At 38.4% G+C, this 19,906-nt stretch overlaps 1 protein-coding gene across 3 annotated transcripts in view; it reads right to left on the bottom strand.

The window, feature by feature from the left end:
* The window catches only part of LOC128691316 (tRNA (uracil-5-)-methyltransferase homolog A), a gene marked incomplete at its 5' end in the record, with an annotated part of 224,772 nt that overhangs the window by 41,240 nt on the left and 163,626 nt on the right, over window positions 1-19,906 (bottom strand). For all 3 annotated transcript variants that reach the window (XM_070091679.1, XM_070091680.1, XM_070091681.1), the window contains 2 exon segments: window positions 18,781-18,863; window positions 19,110-19,207. In XM_070091679.1, coding sequence (XP_069947780.1) covers window positions 18,781-18,863; window positions 19,110-19,207 — 181 coding nt within the window.

Genomic DNA, 19,906 nt, shown 5'->3' on the forward strand with positions numbered 1-19,906 from the left:
TGTTGCTCCTAGCTTATTCACTGCATGATTAACTCACTCAGCAGCCTTTTAAGAACTCACCTGGAATGGGGTGGAATGTAAATTACCGTTTTAACATGGCCAGAAATGCAAGGATGATTCAAGTTGTGTGGCCAACTTCAAACTGAAGACTTAGCGGTCTACTCTGCCAATGTATATCCCCACAGGCATTCTTGCTCACTCCAATTTTTCCTTGGCTTAACAAAACTGTATACAACTCTAAGGCTAATTTATTGACAAGGAATTCTTCATCTTTAAGAATTCTAACAAACTACACTATAACTTTCTTACCAATTTTCTAAAGAAAACAAAAAAGAATGGAATGGGTCTGAATCCTGGTTCACAGTATATTCCCTAACCCCTCAGTGACCCCTACTATAATAAGGGTATTAGACATAGTCCCCCTGAAATTTAAACCTACAGTTTAACATAAAATAGAATGAGTAATATGTAATATCACAATTGTAACTCACACAAAATACCTTAGAAATAATGAAAGGAAATTAAATGTTAGTTTCCTTACATGCTTCAAAACAAAGCATTAAATATATGTAAAATATGTAAAGAAGGTAGAGTGGTTATGGAGATGCTGATCTGGAAGTCATGTATACAAATTATTTCTACATTTTCAAGATTATAAAGAATTATTGAGAATATTATTTAGGAATTACCTATTACATGTACTTACAAAGAATAATAATATAACAATATGTATGTGGTTATATTGCATTGAGGCAACTGAGGGAAGGAAAATACAGTACAGTGTCCTATCTAATTCTCTCTCACAATACAATTTTATGAAATTAACTTGTTCTAGGAAATACATTTTGAAAAATATCCTCAACTTTGCCCTTTTCTTCCTCCCTTTGTGTAACATTAACACAAACAGTCAAGGGAGCCCTCTTAAAACACATCTGTTGTAAATGTAACAAGTCATATTTTTAAAATGATGATAGTAATACAGTAGGGCCCCACTTATACAGCAGGTTAGGTTCCAGGCTACCGCCATAAATCGGAAATCACCATAAAGTGGAACACCCTTTTTTCCACTTATAAATGCATATAAATACTAGATAACGAATTTACACTAACATATATTAAATTAGCAACAGAACTAGGCACTAAAAAACAAAAAAGTAAAATACACATATAATACACTCATTACTAACATTAAAATATTTGTAGTCTTAATCTAGGGTGAGATGAGTAGTATTTATTGTAAGAAATCAAGTGTGGTATGTATGGTAGCCAGCCAGGCTACCATACCAGGCCAACCCACCCACACATGATATTCTATGACATTTAACCCTTTCAGGGTCCAAGGCCAAAATCTGAAGTGGTGCCCCAGTGTCCAAGAATTTTCCAAAAAAAAAATTTGTTATTTTTTCTTATGAAATGGTAGAGAATCTTTTTGTGAAGGTAATAAAACAAAAAGTACGAAATTTGATGGAAAATTGACGAAATTATGCTCTCATGAATTTTGATGTGTCAGCGATATTTACGAATCGGCGATTTTGCCGACTTTGACTTCCATTTTAGGCCAATTACATCATTCCAGTCGACCAAATTCTTAGCTATTTTACTAGTATTACTTCTATTCTATCGATTGAGCACAAGAAATCGCCAAGTCAACTGTTTCAACTACAAAATAAAGTGAGCGGAAATTGGTAATTTGGCCAATTTAACACAAAGTTCAAAATACAGTGGACCCCCGCATACCATTGGCATCACATAACGTTTAATCTGCATACCGCTCGCTTTTATCGCAAAAATTTTGCCTCGCATACCGCTCAAAAACCCGCTCACCGCTGTTCGTCCGAGACGCGTCCAATGTGCGCCCTTAGCCAGCCTCACATGTGCCGCCGGTGGCATTGTTTACCAGCCAGCCTCCGCGGTAACATCCAAGCATACAATCGGAACATTTCGTATTATTACAGTGTTTTTGGTGATTTTATCTGCAAAATAAGTGACCATGGGCCCCAAGAAAGCTTCTAGTGCCAACCCTACAGCAATAAGGGTGAGAATTACTATAGAGATGAAGAAAAAGATCATTGATAAGTATGAAAGTGGAGTGCGTGTCTCCGAGCTGGCCAGGTTGTATAATAAACCCCAATCAACCATCGCTACTATTGGTGGTACAGCTGCTGCTGCTGCTGTACCACCGTCAGCTGCTGCTGCTGCACTGTCAGCTGCTGCTGCTGCTGCTGTAGCACCGTTGTTGGTGTGGCTTTTTGAGAATACCAAGAAACAATTAACCCCAGAGGATTTGCCACCCAGGATAACCCAAAAAAGTCAGTGTCATCGAAGACTGTCTAACTTATTTCCATTGGGGTCCTTAATCTTGTCTCCCAGGATGCAACCCACACCAGTCGACTAACACCCAGGTGAACAGGGAAAAATGCCTGGAACTAGTGCTCATATTGGTGAATTTAAAGCCAGCAAAGGTTGGTTTGAGAGATTTAAGAATCGTAGTGGCATACACAGTGTGATAAGGCCTGTTCTGGAAGAAAATGCCAAACAGGACCTACAGTACTCAGGAGGAAAAGGCACTCCCAGGACACAGTGTCTCATCAGTCATTGCTGCATCTTCAATAAAGGTGTCATTTATTCTTCATTTAGTAGAGTAGTACATGCACAATATATATTGTGCATGTACTACTCTACTATTGTGCATGCATCCTTCTCTTTGTGTGTAGGAAAATGTATATTTCATGTGGTAAAATTTTTTTTTTTCATACTTTTGGGTGTCTTGCACGGATTAATTTGATTTCCATTATTTCTTATGGGGAAAATTCATTCGCATACCGATCATTTCGCATAACAATGAGCCCTCTTGCACGGATTAAAACCACTATGCGGGGGTCCACTGTATTCCAATTTCAAAATAGCATCTAGAATAAACAATGTAGGCATTCCTGGCACTAAACTAACATTTCCTCGGTTATTAGTTACGTTTTGAGGCTTTACAAATAAATCCCATTTTGATTTTTTATTCACATAATGAATTTTTATTCACACCAAAAAATAGAAGATTTACTGTTATGCAATATTGTAATAATTGTATAAATATCATCACCACATTTGTGAATGTATATTAGACCCACCAGCTGGCGTGTATTAGACGTGTGAGGTCGTTTGTTTACTCTTGAACATCGGCAAAAATTTAACATTTCCGCTACTTTGAGCTCAGTTTCAAGCCATTCCCAGTGCTAAAACCAATCAAAATCATCTCTATTTCTGTAATATGTCTCCCATTCTATCAAATGAGACCAAGAAATTACAAATACAACTATAAAAAACATACGAAAAAACACTGCAAAGTTGCTGTTTTAATCAAAAATCTTGGTTTCAGTTTTTTTTCTCTCATTATACACAGTGTGCTGTAGGATTTGTTTTATGTGGTGCACACATACCACATAGATGTATTCTCTCATATCTAGGCCCAAGTGTACCACTCAGAGTTTATCAGAGTGAGCTGAGCTCATGACGTAGATCTACGGTTTGGACCCTGAACTCAAAGCCGTAGATCTACGGGATGGACCCTGAAAGGGTTAAGCATCCCAGAGTGATAAAATGTATATACAGTTCACTCATTACTTACCTCAAAATATTTGTAGTCTAAATGTAGAGTCAGAGGTGAGTAAATGTGAGAGAGAAAATGAGTACATGAGAGAGGACACTCGTGGAGTTATGTAAACAAATCAAGAAACACGTCGGGTTTGTGTACAAGTTACATTGTGTACACGTTGTCTCTACGTTGATACAGTAGAATAAATAAAGAGGAACACTCCAATTCTCATGCAACACCAATTTTTAGAAGAAATAACACACTGAGTGAAGGCATTTGAAAGGAATAATTTTCTAGTTACCCCCAGTAACACATTTTCTCTTATGTTGGAATAGAGAAAATACTATTCTTGCCATCATTTGTACAAGATGCCTGGCTACCACATCTCATATTTATGTTTATTTATTCTACTGTGGGGTAGATTTATCATCTTCATATGTTATGTACAGTGTTTATTACATAATTTTGAAAAAATAAATATGGCTTAATGAAAATGTGTATATTAACGTAATATACAACATTTAACCCTTTGACTGTCGCGGCCGTATACTATATACGTTTTACGAGGTGCCGTGTTTGACGTATATATACTCATAAATTCTAGCGGCTTCAAATCAAGCAGGAGAAAGCTGGTAGGCCCACATGTGAGAGAATGGGTCTGTGGGGTCAGTGTGCACCATATAAAAAAAATCCTGGAGCACGCAGTGCATAATGAGAAAAAAAAAACTGACCGTTTTTTCTAATTAAAATGCCGACTTTGTGGTCTATTTTCGTATAGTATTTATGGTTGTATTCTCGTTTTCTTGGTCTCATTTGATAGAATGGAAAACATATTACAGAAATAGAGGTGTTTTTGATTGATTTTACTATAAAAAGAACCTAGAAATGGAGCTCAAAGTAGGGGAAATGTTTGATTTTTGCCAATGTTCAAAAGTAAACAAATGATGCCATTGTCCAATAAATGTCCAACTAGCCATTCTAATATGCAGTCATGAATGGGTTGATGTTATTTATACAGTTATTACAGCATTGCAGTAGTCTGCATAATAGTAAGTAATATTTTTTGTTTGAATAAAAATTCAAAATAGAAAGCAAGAGTAATATCAGAGGGGCCTGGAGACGTGACTGATGAACAAAGAAAACGTTATTTTAGAGCCAGGAATGTCTGCATTGTTCGTTCTGGACCTTATTTTGAAATTGTCATATTTTTTAGTTTTCGTGAAATTGGCCAAATTGCAAATTTCTGACCACATTATTAGGTAGTTGAAATCAGTAAATGGGCAGTTTCTTGTACTCAATCGATAGAAAAAATGAAGTTCTAAAGAAATAGCTATGAGTTTGGGTGACTGGAACAATGGAATTAGCCGAAAATAGGGCTCAAAGTGGGCGAAATCGCCGATTTGTAAACAGCGCCGAGGTCGCTAACTTCGCGAGAGCATAATTCTGTCAGTTTTCCATCAAATTTCGTTTTTTTGGTGTCATTACAATCGGGAAAAGATTCTCTATCATTTCATAAGAAATAATAATTTTTTTTTTTTAAATTTTGCGACACCAGGAGACACCTCAGGATTGGGGGTTGCGACAGTCAAAGGGTTAATAAGTCTTTGTGATTATCATTACTAACATGGCATCTCGAGACATAAGACACTTACTGATTTTAATGTGTACCTGCACGCCAGCACAGTGTGCAAGTTTGTTTATGTACAGGTATACATAAGTATAATTATCAGAGTATATATAAAATATGAAATAACTTTTAAAACCACTTGAAATTTGGAGTTTCCAGACATAATGGAAAGACGTGGTGCTTACGGAGCTCGCAGAGAATGTAAACAAGTTGGTTGTGGCATGGTGACTGTATTAGAAAGTCAGGTCGGGGAGCCGTATAGAAAGTTTTGGTCATAATTTGAAATGTCCGTACTAGTGGAACACCGTAAAGTGAGGCGCTGTAAAGCGGGGCCTACTGTACAATAGTGTGAATCTCTCCTGTCGACCGGTATTTACACAAGAGGAAAGTGTTTAGAAATAATGTAATGAGCACTGTCACTGTTGCTCTAGCTATATGACTACATTGTTGGACTATTTCTTGTAAAGCAGGTCTTAAGATGTAAATCATTTCACAATACATTTCCTTATGTAGTTATGGCTTTACTGAATTTCTTTACCACTTTCTAATTGACTGAGCATTACTGTGATGACATAATCCTGTAATCTATAGTTTTAAATAAGGGTACAAGTGTTTTACATCTTCAATCCAAGTTTAGTCAAAAATACACACAAAAATATCAATCTAGTTCAAGTGCTTAAAATTACTGAAAGTACTTACTCTTAATCACTTTTAAATAGTCTTAGGCATTCATCCTTAAATTTTTCTTAAAAAAAAAAAAAAAAAAAAAAGTTTGTGAGAATTGAGCACATCACTAGCAGATAATTATAAACATTAGTGTTTATGAATACAAAGGAACAAGTGACAATTTGGGGTGCACTACAGTATTATTGCTGAAATTCCATTTGCTATATTCCGGCAGAATAAAAATACATTAGTACCTTTACCTTTGATATACCTTTGAAGAATTTTGAGAGTATATCTACTCTTTGAGCCTGACCATGGGCCAGGCTCGTCTGGTGCTCGCCTGGTCAACCAGGCTGATGGAGGCCCACTGCCCCACATATCCATCACAGCCTGGTTGATCTGGCACCTGGTGAAGATACTTGTCTAGTTTCCTCTTGAAGGCTTCAACACTTGATAACAGTGTGATCAAGGGATGTGTCTCAGGACACTAATCCCAATACAACTCACAATACAAACAATTTTATGAAACATTATTATAAACCCCTCTCACTAATTCTTCCACCCTCCTATGTAATGTCAATTATAACTTTACAAAACAATGAATCATACAGATTAAATGTGTGATATGAAAACTGGAGGACATTTCAATTCCTCCTGAAATATTATCAAAGTGTTGAATAAACAAAAAATCAAGAATCATTAGGAAGATCAAGGCAGGAAAGAATAAGAGAATCAAAATATTATAAAAATTATTATAATATTCATGGGGAGAGCACTAAAGGCTATACACTACTCAGGAAATGGGAGACAAATCATGGTTAATCTAAAGGAAGGGGCAGTTCTAATTATTTACATCAAGACACCAGAATCAAAAGATGGGAGGGGGAGCACAAAATTCAGAAATATGATCTAATCTCCTGTATTCTAGAGAATACATGTCTACTGAAACAAACACCTTTAAAATTCACGTTACGGATTCTATAATACATTCAATTAAACATGACTGTGTGGACTCAATGATGATAGGTAATTCTGGAAAAAGCTCAATTTATGGCACCGCACTACTGCCTAACACGAGAAAGCGTTGCTAGTGTTACCAATGTACTGGAAAGAACATGACCGATGTGTACCAAGGGTCAACATCCCTGCCACCAGATCTGGTCTATAACCAGACCTTCTGGTGGATCTGGGCCTAATCAACCAGGCTGTTACTGCTGGTCACACACAATCTAACACATGAACCACAGCCCGGTTGATCTGGTAATCCCACTTATGTACAGTATGATGGAAGGCTGTTAAAAAGTCTTGAGCTCCTTGCACTTAATGTATTTTTTTTTGTGTGTACTAATGGCACCCCTGCTTATTATTAAGGGAATATTGTGCTACCTACTGAGCCTTTTGATTTCAGAGGGAGTGATTTCTGTACTTAGATTTGGGACCAGTCTCTAGGATTTTCCAGGTGTAAATTATGATGCATCTTTCTCACCTGCATTCCAAGAAGTGCAGGTCAAGGGATTTCAAATGTTCCCAGTAATTAAATTAAAATACTCAACTGAACTTGCATGTGCAGTGAATATTCTCTGCACTGTACATTCAATAGATCTGCAATTTCGAAAAAGGATCAATGCCTTAGCATCCCTTGCATTGGAGGTTCTCGTTATCCATTCTATAATTTTCCTGCAGCTGTGATAATGACTGTTTAGATCCTCGAAGGTGAGATCCTCTACATTATTGCTCCTGAGTCTTGCATGTTAGCATTTTGCTCTACTGAATGGTTAAAATTAGTTTTATACTGTTCTGGCTTCTATTCCTCAAGTTTTCCATGGCGGAGTAACCAAAACTTGTATTCACTGAACATTGCATTGTTTTCTGCAGTCCATTTGACTACTAGGTTAACCCTTTAAGGGTCGAGAGGCCCTCTCCTAAACTTGTTCTCAGGGTCGAAATTTTTTTTTGGGAAAAAAAAAAAATCCTATGAAATGATAGAGAATCTTTTTCTGATCATATGACACCAAAAGTTTGACATTTGATGGAAAACTTACGGAATTATGCTCTCACGAAGTCAGCGGTCTTGACGATGTTTACACATTGGCGATTTCGCCCACTTTGAGCCCTATTTTCGGCCAATTCCAATATAGCAGTCGACAAAAATCATAACTTTTTCGCTAGAACTCCACCTTTTCTATCGAATGAGTACAAGAAACCACCCATTTACTGATTTAAACTATCCAATAAAGTGGTCAGAAATTGGCAGTTTTGCCAATTTCACACAAATTTCAAAAGATGCCAATTTCCAAATAGGATCCAGAATAAACAAGACAAGACATTCCTGGCACTAAAACATTTTCTCTGTTCATTAGTCACATCCCCAGGCCCCTCTTACATTTCTTTTGCTTTCCACTTTGAACTTTTCTCACAAAAAAAAAAATAAATAGAAGATTTGCTGTTATGCAGACTACTGCATTAGTGTAGAAATGGTATAAATAATATTAGCGCACTTGTGAAAGAATATTAGACTTACCAGTTGACGTATATTGGACGCATGGCATGATTTGTTTACTTTTGAACTTTGGTAAAAATCAAACATTACTGCTACATTGAGTTCAATATCAAGATACTTTTCATTGTGAAACCAATCAAAATCATCTCAATTTCTGTAATATGTCTTCCATTCTATAAAATGAGACCAGGAAAACTAGAATACAACCATAAATAGCATACAAAAATACACTGCAAAATCACCATTTTAAACCAAAAACACGGTCGGAGTTTTTTTTTTTCTCATTATGCACTGTGTGCTGCAGGATTTTTTTATACTGTGCACACTGACCACATAGACCCATTCTTTCATATGTAGGCCTACCAGCTTTCTCTCGCTAGAATTGAAGGTGCTAGAATTTACGCATACTAGTACAGCACCAACCCTGGAGTGCAAGTCGTACTAGTACGGCACCGACCCTGAAAGGGTTAATATCCACTTGGAGATTTAGTGTCCTCAGTCAATGTCACTTTGATGCAAATTATAGTATCATATGCAAAAGATGATATAGTGCTATGGTTTATATCTCTGTCTATGTCAGATATGAGGATGAGGAAATGATGGAGGAGATCACAGTGTCTTTAGGAACAAGAGCTCACTTTGACAGCCTTTGATTGACATCTGTTGACTATTACTCTTTGCACTCTATTTGTTAAAAAGTTAAAAATCCACCAAGCCAATTTTTTCATGATTGCACTTGTCAAGGCTTTTGCAAAGTCAGTGTATACTACATACACATTTTGTCCCCCAGTGCATCCAAGACCATGTCATAGTGGTCCAGAAGCTGTGAGAAGAAGAGCATTTTTTTTTTTTTTTTTTTTTTTATTATCACACCGGCCGATTCCCACCAAGGCAGGGTGGCCCGAAAAAGAAAAACTTTCACCATCATTCACTCCATCACTGTCTTGCCAGAAGGGTGCTTTACACTACAGTTTTTAAACTGCAACATTAACACCCCTCCTTCAGAGTGCAGGCACTGTACTTCCCATCTCCAGGACTCAAGTCCGGCCTGCCGGTTTCCCTGAATCCCTTCATAAATGTTACTTTGCTCACACTCCAACAGCACGTCAAGTATTAAAAACCATTTGTCTCCATTCACTCCTATCAAACACGCTCACGCATGCCTGCTGGAAGTCCAAGCCCCTCGCACACAAAACCTCCTTTACCCCCTCCCTCCAACCCTTCCTAGGCCGACCCCTACCCCGCCTTCCTTCCACTACAGACTGATACACTCTTGAAGTCATTCTGTTTCGCTCCATTCTCTCTACATGTCCGAACCACCTCAACAACCCTTCCTCAGCCCTCTGGACAACAGTTTTGGTAATCCCGCACCTCCTCCTAACTTCCAAACTACGAATTCTCTGCATTATATTCACACCACACATTGCCCTCAGACATGACATCTCCACTGCCTCCAGCCTTCTCCTCGCTGCAACATTCATCACCCACGCTTCACACCCATATAAGAGCGTTGGTAAAACTATACTCTCATACATTCCCCTCTTTGCCTCCAAGGACAAAGTTCTTTGTCTCCACAGACTCCTAAGTGCACCACTCACTCTTTTTCCCTCATCAATTCTATGATTCACCTCATCTTTCATAGACCCATCCGCTGACACGTCCACTCCCAAATATCTGAATACGTTCACCTCCTCCATACTCTCTCCCTCCAATCTGATATTCAATCTTTCATCACCTAATCTTTTTGTTATCCTCATAACCTTACTCTTTCCTGTATTCACCTTTAATTTTCTTCTTTTGCACACCCTACCAAATTCATCCACCAATCTCTGCAACTTCTCTTCAGAATCTCCCAAGAGCACAGTGTCATCAGCAAAGAGCAGCTGTGACAACTCCCACTTTGTGTGTGATTCTTTATCTTTTAACTCCACGCCTCTTGCCAAGACCCTCGCATTTACTTCTCTTACAACCCCATCTATAAATATATTAAACAACCACGGTGACATCACACATCCTTGTCTAAGGCCTACTTTTACTGGGAAAAAATTTCCCTCTTTCCTACATACTCTAACTTGAGCCTCACTATCCTCGTAAAAACTCTTCACTGCTTTCAGTAACCTACCTCCTACACCATACACTTGCAACATCTGCCACATTGCCCCCCTATCCACCCTGTCATACGCCTTTTCCAAATCCATAAATGCCACAAAGACCTCTTTAGCCTTATCTAAATACTGTTCACTTATATGTTTCACTGTAAACACCTGGTCCACACACCCCCTACCTTTCCTAAAGCCTCCTTGTTCATCTGCTATCCTATTCTCCGTCTTACTCTTAATTCTTTCAATTATAACTCTACCATACACTTTACCAGGTACACTCAACAGACTTATCCCCCTATAATTTTTGCACTCTCTTTTATCCCCTTTGCCTTTATACAAAGGAACTATGCATGCTCTCTGCCAATCCCTAGGTACCTTACCCTCTTCCATACATTTATTAAATAATTGCACCAACCACTCCAAAACTATATCCCCACCTGCTTTTAACATTTCTATCTTTATCCCATCAATCCCGGCTGCCTTACCCCCTTTCATTTTACCTACTGCCTCACGAACTTCCCCCACACTCACAACTGGCTCTTCCTCACTCCTACAAGATGTTATTCCTCCTTGCCCTATACACGAAATCACAGCTTCCCTATCTTCATCAACATTTAACAATTCCTCAAAATATTCCTTCCATCTTCCCAATACCTCTAACTCTCCATTTAATAACTCTCCTCTCCTATTTTTAACTGACAAATCCATTTGTTCTCTAGGCTTTCTTAACTTGTTAATCTCACTCCAAAACTTTTTCTTATTTTCAACAAAATTTGTTGATAACATCTCACCCACTCTCTCATTTGCTCTCTTTTTACATTGCTTCACCACTCTCTTAACTTCTCTCTTTTTCTCCATATACTCTTCCCTCCTTGCATCACTTCTACTTTGTAAAAACTTCTCATATGCTAACTTTTTCTCCCTTACTACTCTCTTTACATCATCATTCCACCAATCGCTCCTCTTCCCTCCTGCACCCACTTTCCTGTAACCACAAACTTCTGCTGAACACTCTAACACTACATTTTTAAACCTACCCCATACCTCTTCGACCCCATTGCCTATGCTCTCATTAGCCCATCTATCCTCCAATAGCTGTTTATATCTTACCCTAACTGCCTCCTCTTTTAGTTTATAAACCTTCACCTCTCTCTTCCCTGATGCTTCTATTCTCCTTGTATCCCATCTACCTTTTACTCTCAGTGTAGCTACAACTAGAAAGTGATCTGATATATCTGTGGCCCCTCTATAAACATGTACATCCTGAAGTCTACTCAACAGTCTTTTATCTACCAATACATAATCCAACAAACTACTGTCATTTCGCCCTACATCATATCGTGTATACTTATTTATCCTCTTTTTCTTAAAATATGTATTACCTATAACTAAACCCCTTTCTATACAAAGTTCAATCAAAGGGCTCCCATTATCATTTACACCTGGCACCCCAAACTTACCTACCACACCCTCTCTAAAAGTTTCTCCTACTTTAGCATTCAAGTCCCCTACCACAATTACTCTCTCACTTGGTTCAAAGGCTCCTATACATTCACTTAACATCTCCCAAAATCTCTCTCTCTCCTCTGCATTCCTCTCTTCTCCAGGTGCATACACGCTTATTATGACCCACTTCTCACATCCAACCTTTACTTTAATCCACATAATTCTTGAATTTACACATTCATATTCTCTTTTCTCCTTCCATAACTGATCATTTAACATTACTGCTACCCCTTCCTTTGCTCTAACTCTCTCAGATACTCCAGATTTAATCCCATTTATTTCCCCCCACTGAAACTCTCCTACCCCCTTCAGCTTTGTTTCGCTTAGGGCCAGGACATCCAACTTCTTTTCATTCATAACATCAGCAATCATCTGTTTCTTGTCATCCGCACTACATCCACGCACATTTAAGCAACCCAGTTTTATAAAGTTTTTCTTCTTCTCTTTTTTAGTAATTGTATACAGGAGAAGGGGTTACTAGCCCATTGCTCCCGGCATTTTAGTCGCCTCATACGACACGCATGGCTTACGGAGGAAAGATTCTTTTCCACTTCCCCATGGACAATAGAAGAAATAAAAAAGAACAAGAGCTATTTAGAAAAAGGAGAAAAACCTAGATGTATGTATATATATATATGCATGTGCGTGTCTGTGAAGTGTGACCAAAGTGTAAGTAGGAGTAGCAAGATATCCCTGTTATCTTAGCGTGTTTATGAGACAGAAAAAGAAACCAGCAATCCTACCATCATGCAAAACAGTTACAGGTTTTTGTTTCACAGTCATCTGGCAGGACGGTAGTACTTCCCTGGGTGGTTGCTGTCTACCAACCTACAATCTGCACTAAATCCATGCTGCCCTGGGATGTGCAATTGTTGAAAATCCAAAAGGTTAATTATCTTATTTCTTAGAACCCTTTCAAAGATTTTTGTTATATAGGACATAACCGTTATCGGTTTGTAAGTCTTTGCAAATTCTTTACTGCCACCTTTGTGGAGTGGTGCTATACCCATTGTTTTTAGTGACTGTAGGATGACCCCCATGGATAAGCTCCCTCTCCTTGGAATATTTAAAGGCATGTGAAAAGGGTTTCTTGCAGTTCTTGATGAACACAGTTTCACGAGTCTAGGATTGGGGCAGAGTGCATGGCCATGTTATCAATGTTTTTTTTGAGTCAGGTGGGGGTTAGGGTTATGCCAAAATTTTTAGAGATATTGACAAGGTAATGGAGTAGTCAATAGCTCAAAGTGGTCAGGGTCGAGCTTTAACTCTAGGACCCTCAGTGGGGGTCTCCATCCCCTTTCCCCTCCAAGAACCAAGAAAAGCCATGCTCCATTTCCATGGATCAAGTTCTTGAGGGGGTTCCATCCCCCTCAATTTTTTTTTTCGTAATGGTATAACTCAGTCTCCAGCTCCTCCTGAATAAAAACCACCCCTGCTCCAATTCTTCAGATAGAGTCTTTAGAAGTCTTACTCGTGAAGAATTTATTCAGACTGTCAACCTTTACTCTGATTAACAGCTCCCTAACACAGTCATACTAAGACTTAAGTATTTCATTTGCTTCTTTGCTGTCATCAGTGTAAGTTTTATCTTGTTTGAGCAAGGGTCTAATACTGAATGTGGTTTTTGCCCATGGGGAAGTGGAATAGAATTCTTCCTCCGTAAGCTATGCGTGTTGTAAGAGGCAACTAAAATGCCAGGAGCAAGGGGCTAGTAACCCCTTCTCCTGTATATATTACTAAATGTGAAAGGAGAAACTTTTGTTTTTTCCTTTTGGGCCACCCCGCCTCGGTGGGATACAGCCGGTGTGTTGAAAGGAAAGAAAGAAAGAAGTATTTTGGGTCTCTTATGATTTCATTAATTGCTTATAGCTCCCTCTGTCCCTACTAAATTCTGCATATTTCACTAGTTACAATTTTCTATTACTTTAGCCAGTGCTTCCCTCCTCACTTAAGACAGGATCTCTGTGCATACTGGTCTGAATTGACATTAAGGTGTGTTCCAATTTACTGTCTACAATATCATTATATTTTGTACCAGAAGATTATTTGTGAAAATAAGGTCAAGAGTATTTCCCAGTATTGTCGGCTCCGCTATTTTCTCTTACTAAGTTCTTCAACTTCAAATGGAACTACTATGCAACAAGGTATTTGGGGCTGGGGGGTTAGAAAACTTTCCAGGCAGTATTCCATTTCCAACAGCTGTTCCTTCAACTGTTAGGAAGTTGTATCTAGCAGTTTTTATACTTGTTAAAAGTATACCCCGCCCGTGGTATGGTTTGTTTGCAATCGTGTCATTACGATTTCATGAGTCAGTTAAATAAAGCTTGTGTATTCAAAGCCACTGCCCACTTAAAAGGCACTCTCTCATTACTAATATTCCTCTTCATAATCTCACTTTTGGTTATTAGTGAAGGGATGCTTTATCTCCCTGTTTCTGCTGAAGCTTTTCATCTTATTTTGTCAATTCTAACTCCTCCTGTTTCCATGGTAACTAGTATTCTTAAAGTACTGACAGCCATAGCAGAAGGTTCTCTTTTATCTTTGGTATTTGCTCATCTTTATGCAACAAGCCCCAGACCAAGCAACAAAAAATGTAAAAATGTAAAGCCACAATGGGGAAATACAAAGGTTCAAAATAAAGCTCTGACAAGAGTGCAACTGGCATCACAAGCTTTGCAACATGAGGAAACTTGAAATAAAAATCTGCCTGGTTAGATGAAACCATGGCTGTCCTCCATACCAGAGAGAAAGAAGGGAAGAGGGAGGGGACAGAGGCACCTTCTTGCCAAACTCACATCCCACCCTACAAACAGCTGTCAAAATTTTTTTTAACCCTTTCAGGGTCCGTCCCGTAGATCTACGGCTTTATGGTGAGTGTCCAAACCGTAGATCTACGCCATGAGCTCAGCTCACTCTGATAAACTGTGAGTGGTACATTTGGGCCTAGATATGAGAGAATACATCTATGTGGTATGTGTGCACCACATAAAACAGATCCTGCAGCACACTGTGTATAATGAGAGAAAAAAACTGAAATCATGATTTTTCGATTAAAACAGCAACTTTGCAGTGTTTTTTCGTATGTTTTTTATAGTTGTATTTGCGATTTCTTGGTCTCATTTGATAGAATGGAAGACATATTACAGAAATAGAGATGATTTTGATTGGTTTTAGCACTGGAAATGGCTTGAAACTGAGCTCAAAGTAGCGGAAATGTTAAATTTTTGCCAATATTCAAGAGTAAACAAACGACCTCACACGTCTAATACACGTCAGCTGGTGGGTCTAATATACATTCACAAATATGGTGATGATATTTATACAATTATTACAGTATTGCATAGCAGTAAATCTTCTATTTTTTGGTGTGAATAAAAATTCATTATGTGAATAAAAAATCAAAATGGAATTTATTTGTAAAGCCTCAAAACATGACTAATGAACAGAGGAAATGTTAGTTTAGTGCCAGGAATGCCTACATTGTTTATTCTGGACCCTATTTTGAAATTGGAATATTTTGAACTTTGTGTTAAATTGGCCAAATTAACAATTTCCGATCACTTTATTTTGTAGTTGAAACAGTTGACTTGGCGATTTCTTGTGCTCAATCGATAGAATAGAAGTAATACTAGTGAAATAGCTAAGAATTTGGTTGATTGGAATAATGTAATTGGCCTAAAATGGGAGTCAAAGTCGGCAAAATCGCCGATTCGTAAATATCGCTGACACATCAAAATTCGCGAGAGCATAATTTCGTCAATTTTCCACCAAATTTCGTACTTTTTGTTTTATTACCTTCACAAAAAGATTCTCTACGATTTCATAAGAAAAAATAACAAATTTTTTTTTTGAAAATTCTTGGACACTGGTGCGTGACTCCAGATTTGGGCCTTGGACCCTGAAAGGGTTAAATATAAACAGTGACTTATGGTCTTACTATCAGTCGTAAATTAACCCTTAAATGGTCCAAACTTATATACAGTGGACCCCCGGTTAACGATTTTAATCCGTGCAAGAGGGCTCATCGTTATGCGAAATAATCGTTATGCGAATGAATTTTCCCCATAAGAAATAATGGAAATCAAATTAATCCGTGCAAGACGCCCAAAAGTATGAAAAAAAATTTTTTTTACCACATGAAATGTTAATTTTAATACACACAAACTGAAAAAGGCATGCACAATTAAATGACACTTACTTTTATTGAAGATCTGGTGATGATTGATGGGATGGGAGGAGGGGAGAGCATTATCTTCTTACTGTTTAGAAGGGGAATCCCCTTCCATTACGACTTGAGGTAGCAAGTCCTTTTCCGGGGTTACTTCCCTTCTTCTTTTAATGCCACTAGGACCAGCTTGAGAGTCACTGGACCTCTGTCGCACAACAAATCTGTCCATAGAGCTCTGTACCTCCCGTTCCTTTACGATTTGTCTAAAATGGGCCACAACATTGTCATTGAAATAGTCACCAGCACGGCTTGCAACAGCTGTGTCAGGGTGATTTTCATCTATAAAGGTTTGCAGTTCAACCCACTGTGCACACATTTCCTTAATCTTTGAAGTAGGCACAATGGATTCCACAACTGGCATAGGCTTCTCAGGGTTAGCCCCAAACCCTTCAAAATCTTTCTTAATTTCCATACTAATTCTCACCCTTTTTACCACAGGGTTGGCACTAGAAGCTTTCTTGGGGCCCATGGTCACTTATTTTCCAGAAACAGCACCGAAAACACTGTAATAATACGAAATATTCCGAGTGTATGCTTGGATGTTACCGCGGAGGCTGGCTGGTAAACAATGGGACGGCCGGCACATGTGAGGCTGGCTGAGGGCACATTGGACGCGTCTCGGACGAAAATCGGTAAGCGGGTTTTTAATCGGTATGCGCGGCAAAAATTTTGCGATAAAAGTAATCGGTATGCGGAAAAATCGCTATGTGATGCCATCGTTATGCGGGGGTCCACTGTATACGTTTTTTCAACATCTGAAAGTATGTAAAAAAATGTAGATGATCTTTTTTGTTTTACATTTGAAAACGTGTAAAAAAAACTTTTATTTACATTTTTTTTGTTATATTTGAAAATATGTAAAAAAAAGTAGATTACTTTTGTAGCAATACGAATTTGAACGTCAATCTCTTTGGACCGTTTAAGGGTTAAAATTTCTGGCAATTCATATTTGTTTTCCTACCCTTAGCCCTTACACAAGGGTACCATTTCTTATGTTCCCCAAGTATTTGGAATCCATTTTTTTTCCCCTTCAAGAAAGCACATACACTGTGTGCAGCAAATCATCTTTCCCTGGTCTTGCTTCATTAGTTTGCTCATTCACTTGGTCACAACCATTAATTTGGCTAATAAAAAATAGTTATGAGATTTCACCAGCATTCCTCAGGCTTCTCTAACATTTTCTTTTAGTCACCACCTACAAAGGAGCCACTGGAAGCTGGCAGAAAGTGCAATGTATCCAAGGGAACACTATGCTCAACTTCGCTGGCTAACATGGCATAAAAAAAAGGGACAATTAAAAAAATATATATGAACATACAACAAAATTAAAGAAAACAAGAGAAACTTGGCTCATGAAATCATAAAACGATTGAAAACAAACCATGGTACAGATGGTGCTTGAACTTGCGGAAAGTGTGTCGTAAAATTACAGGCCAGCGCTTCAGCCACTGGGCCAGCTGGCTTCAATAATATTCATCCAACTAGGTAGGTTTTACAACTCACATGCTGTAAGTTCAAGCCCCACCCGTACAATGGTTTGTTTGCAATCATGTTATTATGATTTCGTGAGTCACGATGATGGTTTTGAGGGTACTTGAGCTAGAGTTCATCACAGCCATGCTGGCAGGAGATTCATCTCTAAAAACTTGCATTTGTGGTCAGAGTGGGACCCATGCTAACGTCCCTATGGTGTATAAATATACCTAGTTGGCTGAATCTTATTGTAGCCAGCTGACCCAGTGGCTTACGCACTGGCCTGGAGTTTTAAGTCTCACTTACCATGAGTTCAAGCCCCACCCATACTGTGGTTCTTTCAGAGAGACTCACCATTCTGGATTCCCATGTAGGACATGGCAATATGCTTACCCACTCAAAATGTTAATACTAAACTTAAAAGTAGCATAAACCTCATCTAAGAGGGTAACTTATATCTCTCCTCTCACTTCTTTGATGATAATTTTGCACAGGCTCAGTTTCACTGTTCATGATATTGCCACCACACAATAGTAAATTAAGTCATATTTTTACAACAGTAACTGAGAAGTATAGGTCGTAATACAGTGGCCGGAACAATTCACAACTAACCCACAAATTAGAGATCATACTAGAAGACCATTATCTAAGTCGTGATGTGGTTGTGATCTAGGATGGACTGAAACATCATCTTTAGTAGTGTCATCTTTAATTTGTGGGTTAGTTGTACTGTATATACTGTAGCTGTTATTACACGCTTGAGAGGCCAAACCTAGTGCACTACACACAATTGTTGACCTGAATATCCCATCTTTAAATTTTTGGGGAAAAAATTTAATAACAATTAGCAACACATTTAAAGTTTACTATTGTAAACAAATAGTTTTAATTATTACTGACATTTTACCTGTAAGTTAATATAAATTTTTAGTATATTAAGCATCTTTGAAATATGTAAATACAAAAAGAAAGAATTATTCCATCTACAATTAGAAAAGCACCATATTCAGAGTGAAATATTTCATACATGAGCAAAACAAATATGTTGTATACAAGAGCAACAACAGTAAATTCACGGATGGAAAAACTCACAACGCTCTGTGAAAAATCACGACCAGCCTTTGGTCGCTGAGGAATGCGCTGGAAGTACTCTTGGTCCCGGGGAAGTGGATTGCCTAGAAATAGGAGGATCTGGTGGGTTTCTCTGATATGAGTATGAAAGGAGAGGTGACCAAGATCTAGCACATGCTTGACTTACTAGATAAGGCATCAATGAAAATAAAAAAAAATGACTCCAGGAAGTCCATTACATGCTTATAACCTGAATAATATACAGTATAGTGTTTTTGTACAAATACATGTAATGGTCCTTTAATGAATGCAAACACTTCATACATTACGGCTTATGAATGACGACTAACCTTCCATTATCCGGCGCCACTTTCGTTCCTCCCAGCGTTCAAAAAGTATAACCAATTCATAGTGAGGAGTGTGAGGGAACAGGTCGACAGGTATTGCTCTGTATGGGTGAAAAAGAAATTCATTAAGTTTTTTATTTTAATTTTATTAACACATCACCCTTTTCCCATGACAGCAGGGTGGCCCGAAAAAGAAAAACTTTCATTGTTATTCACTTCATCACTGTCTTGCCAGAGGCATGCTTACACTACAGTTATAAAGCTGCAACATTAACACCCCTCCTTCAGAGTGCAGACACTGTACTTCCCATCTCCAGGAATCAAGTCCGGCCTGCCGGTTTCCCTGAATCCCTTGCTCACACTCCAACAGCACGCCAAGTCCTAAAAACCACTGGTTTCCATTGCTCCTATCTAACATGCTCATGCAGCTTGCTGAAAGTCTAAGCCCCTCACACACAAAACCTCCTTTACCCCCTCCCTCCAACCTTTCCTAGGCTGAGCCCTATGCCACCTTCCCTCCACTACAGATCTATACACTGTCGAAGTCATTCTACTTCGTTCCATCCTCTATACATGTCCAAATTATCTTAATAACCCCTTCTCAGCTCTCTGAAAAATAGTTTTGGTAATCCCACACCTCCTCCTAATCTCCAAACTAAGGATTCTCTACATTATATTGACACTACACATTGCCCTCAGACACAGCATCTCCACTGCCTCCAGCCTTCTCCTTGCTGCAACATTCACAACCCATGCCTCACACCCATACAAGAGCGTTGGTATAACTATACTCCCGCACA

The sequence above is a fragment of the Cherax quadricarinatus genome, chromosome 36, assembly GCF_038502225.1.
Source record: "Cherax quadricarinatus isolate ZL_2023a chromosome 36, ASM3850222v1, whole genome shotgun sequence".
In the NCBI taxonomy this organism is placed as follows: domain Eukaryota; kingdom Metazoa; phylum Arthropoda; class Malacostraca; order Decapoda; family Parastacidae; genus Cherax; species Cherax quadricarinatus.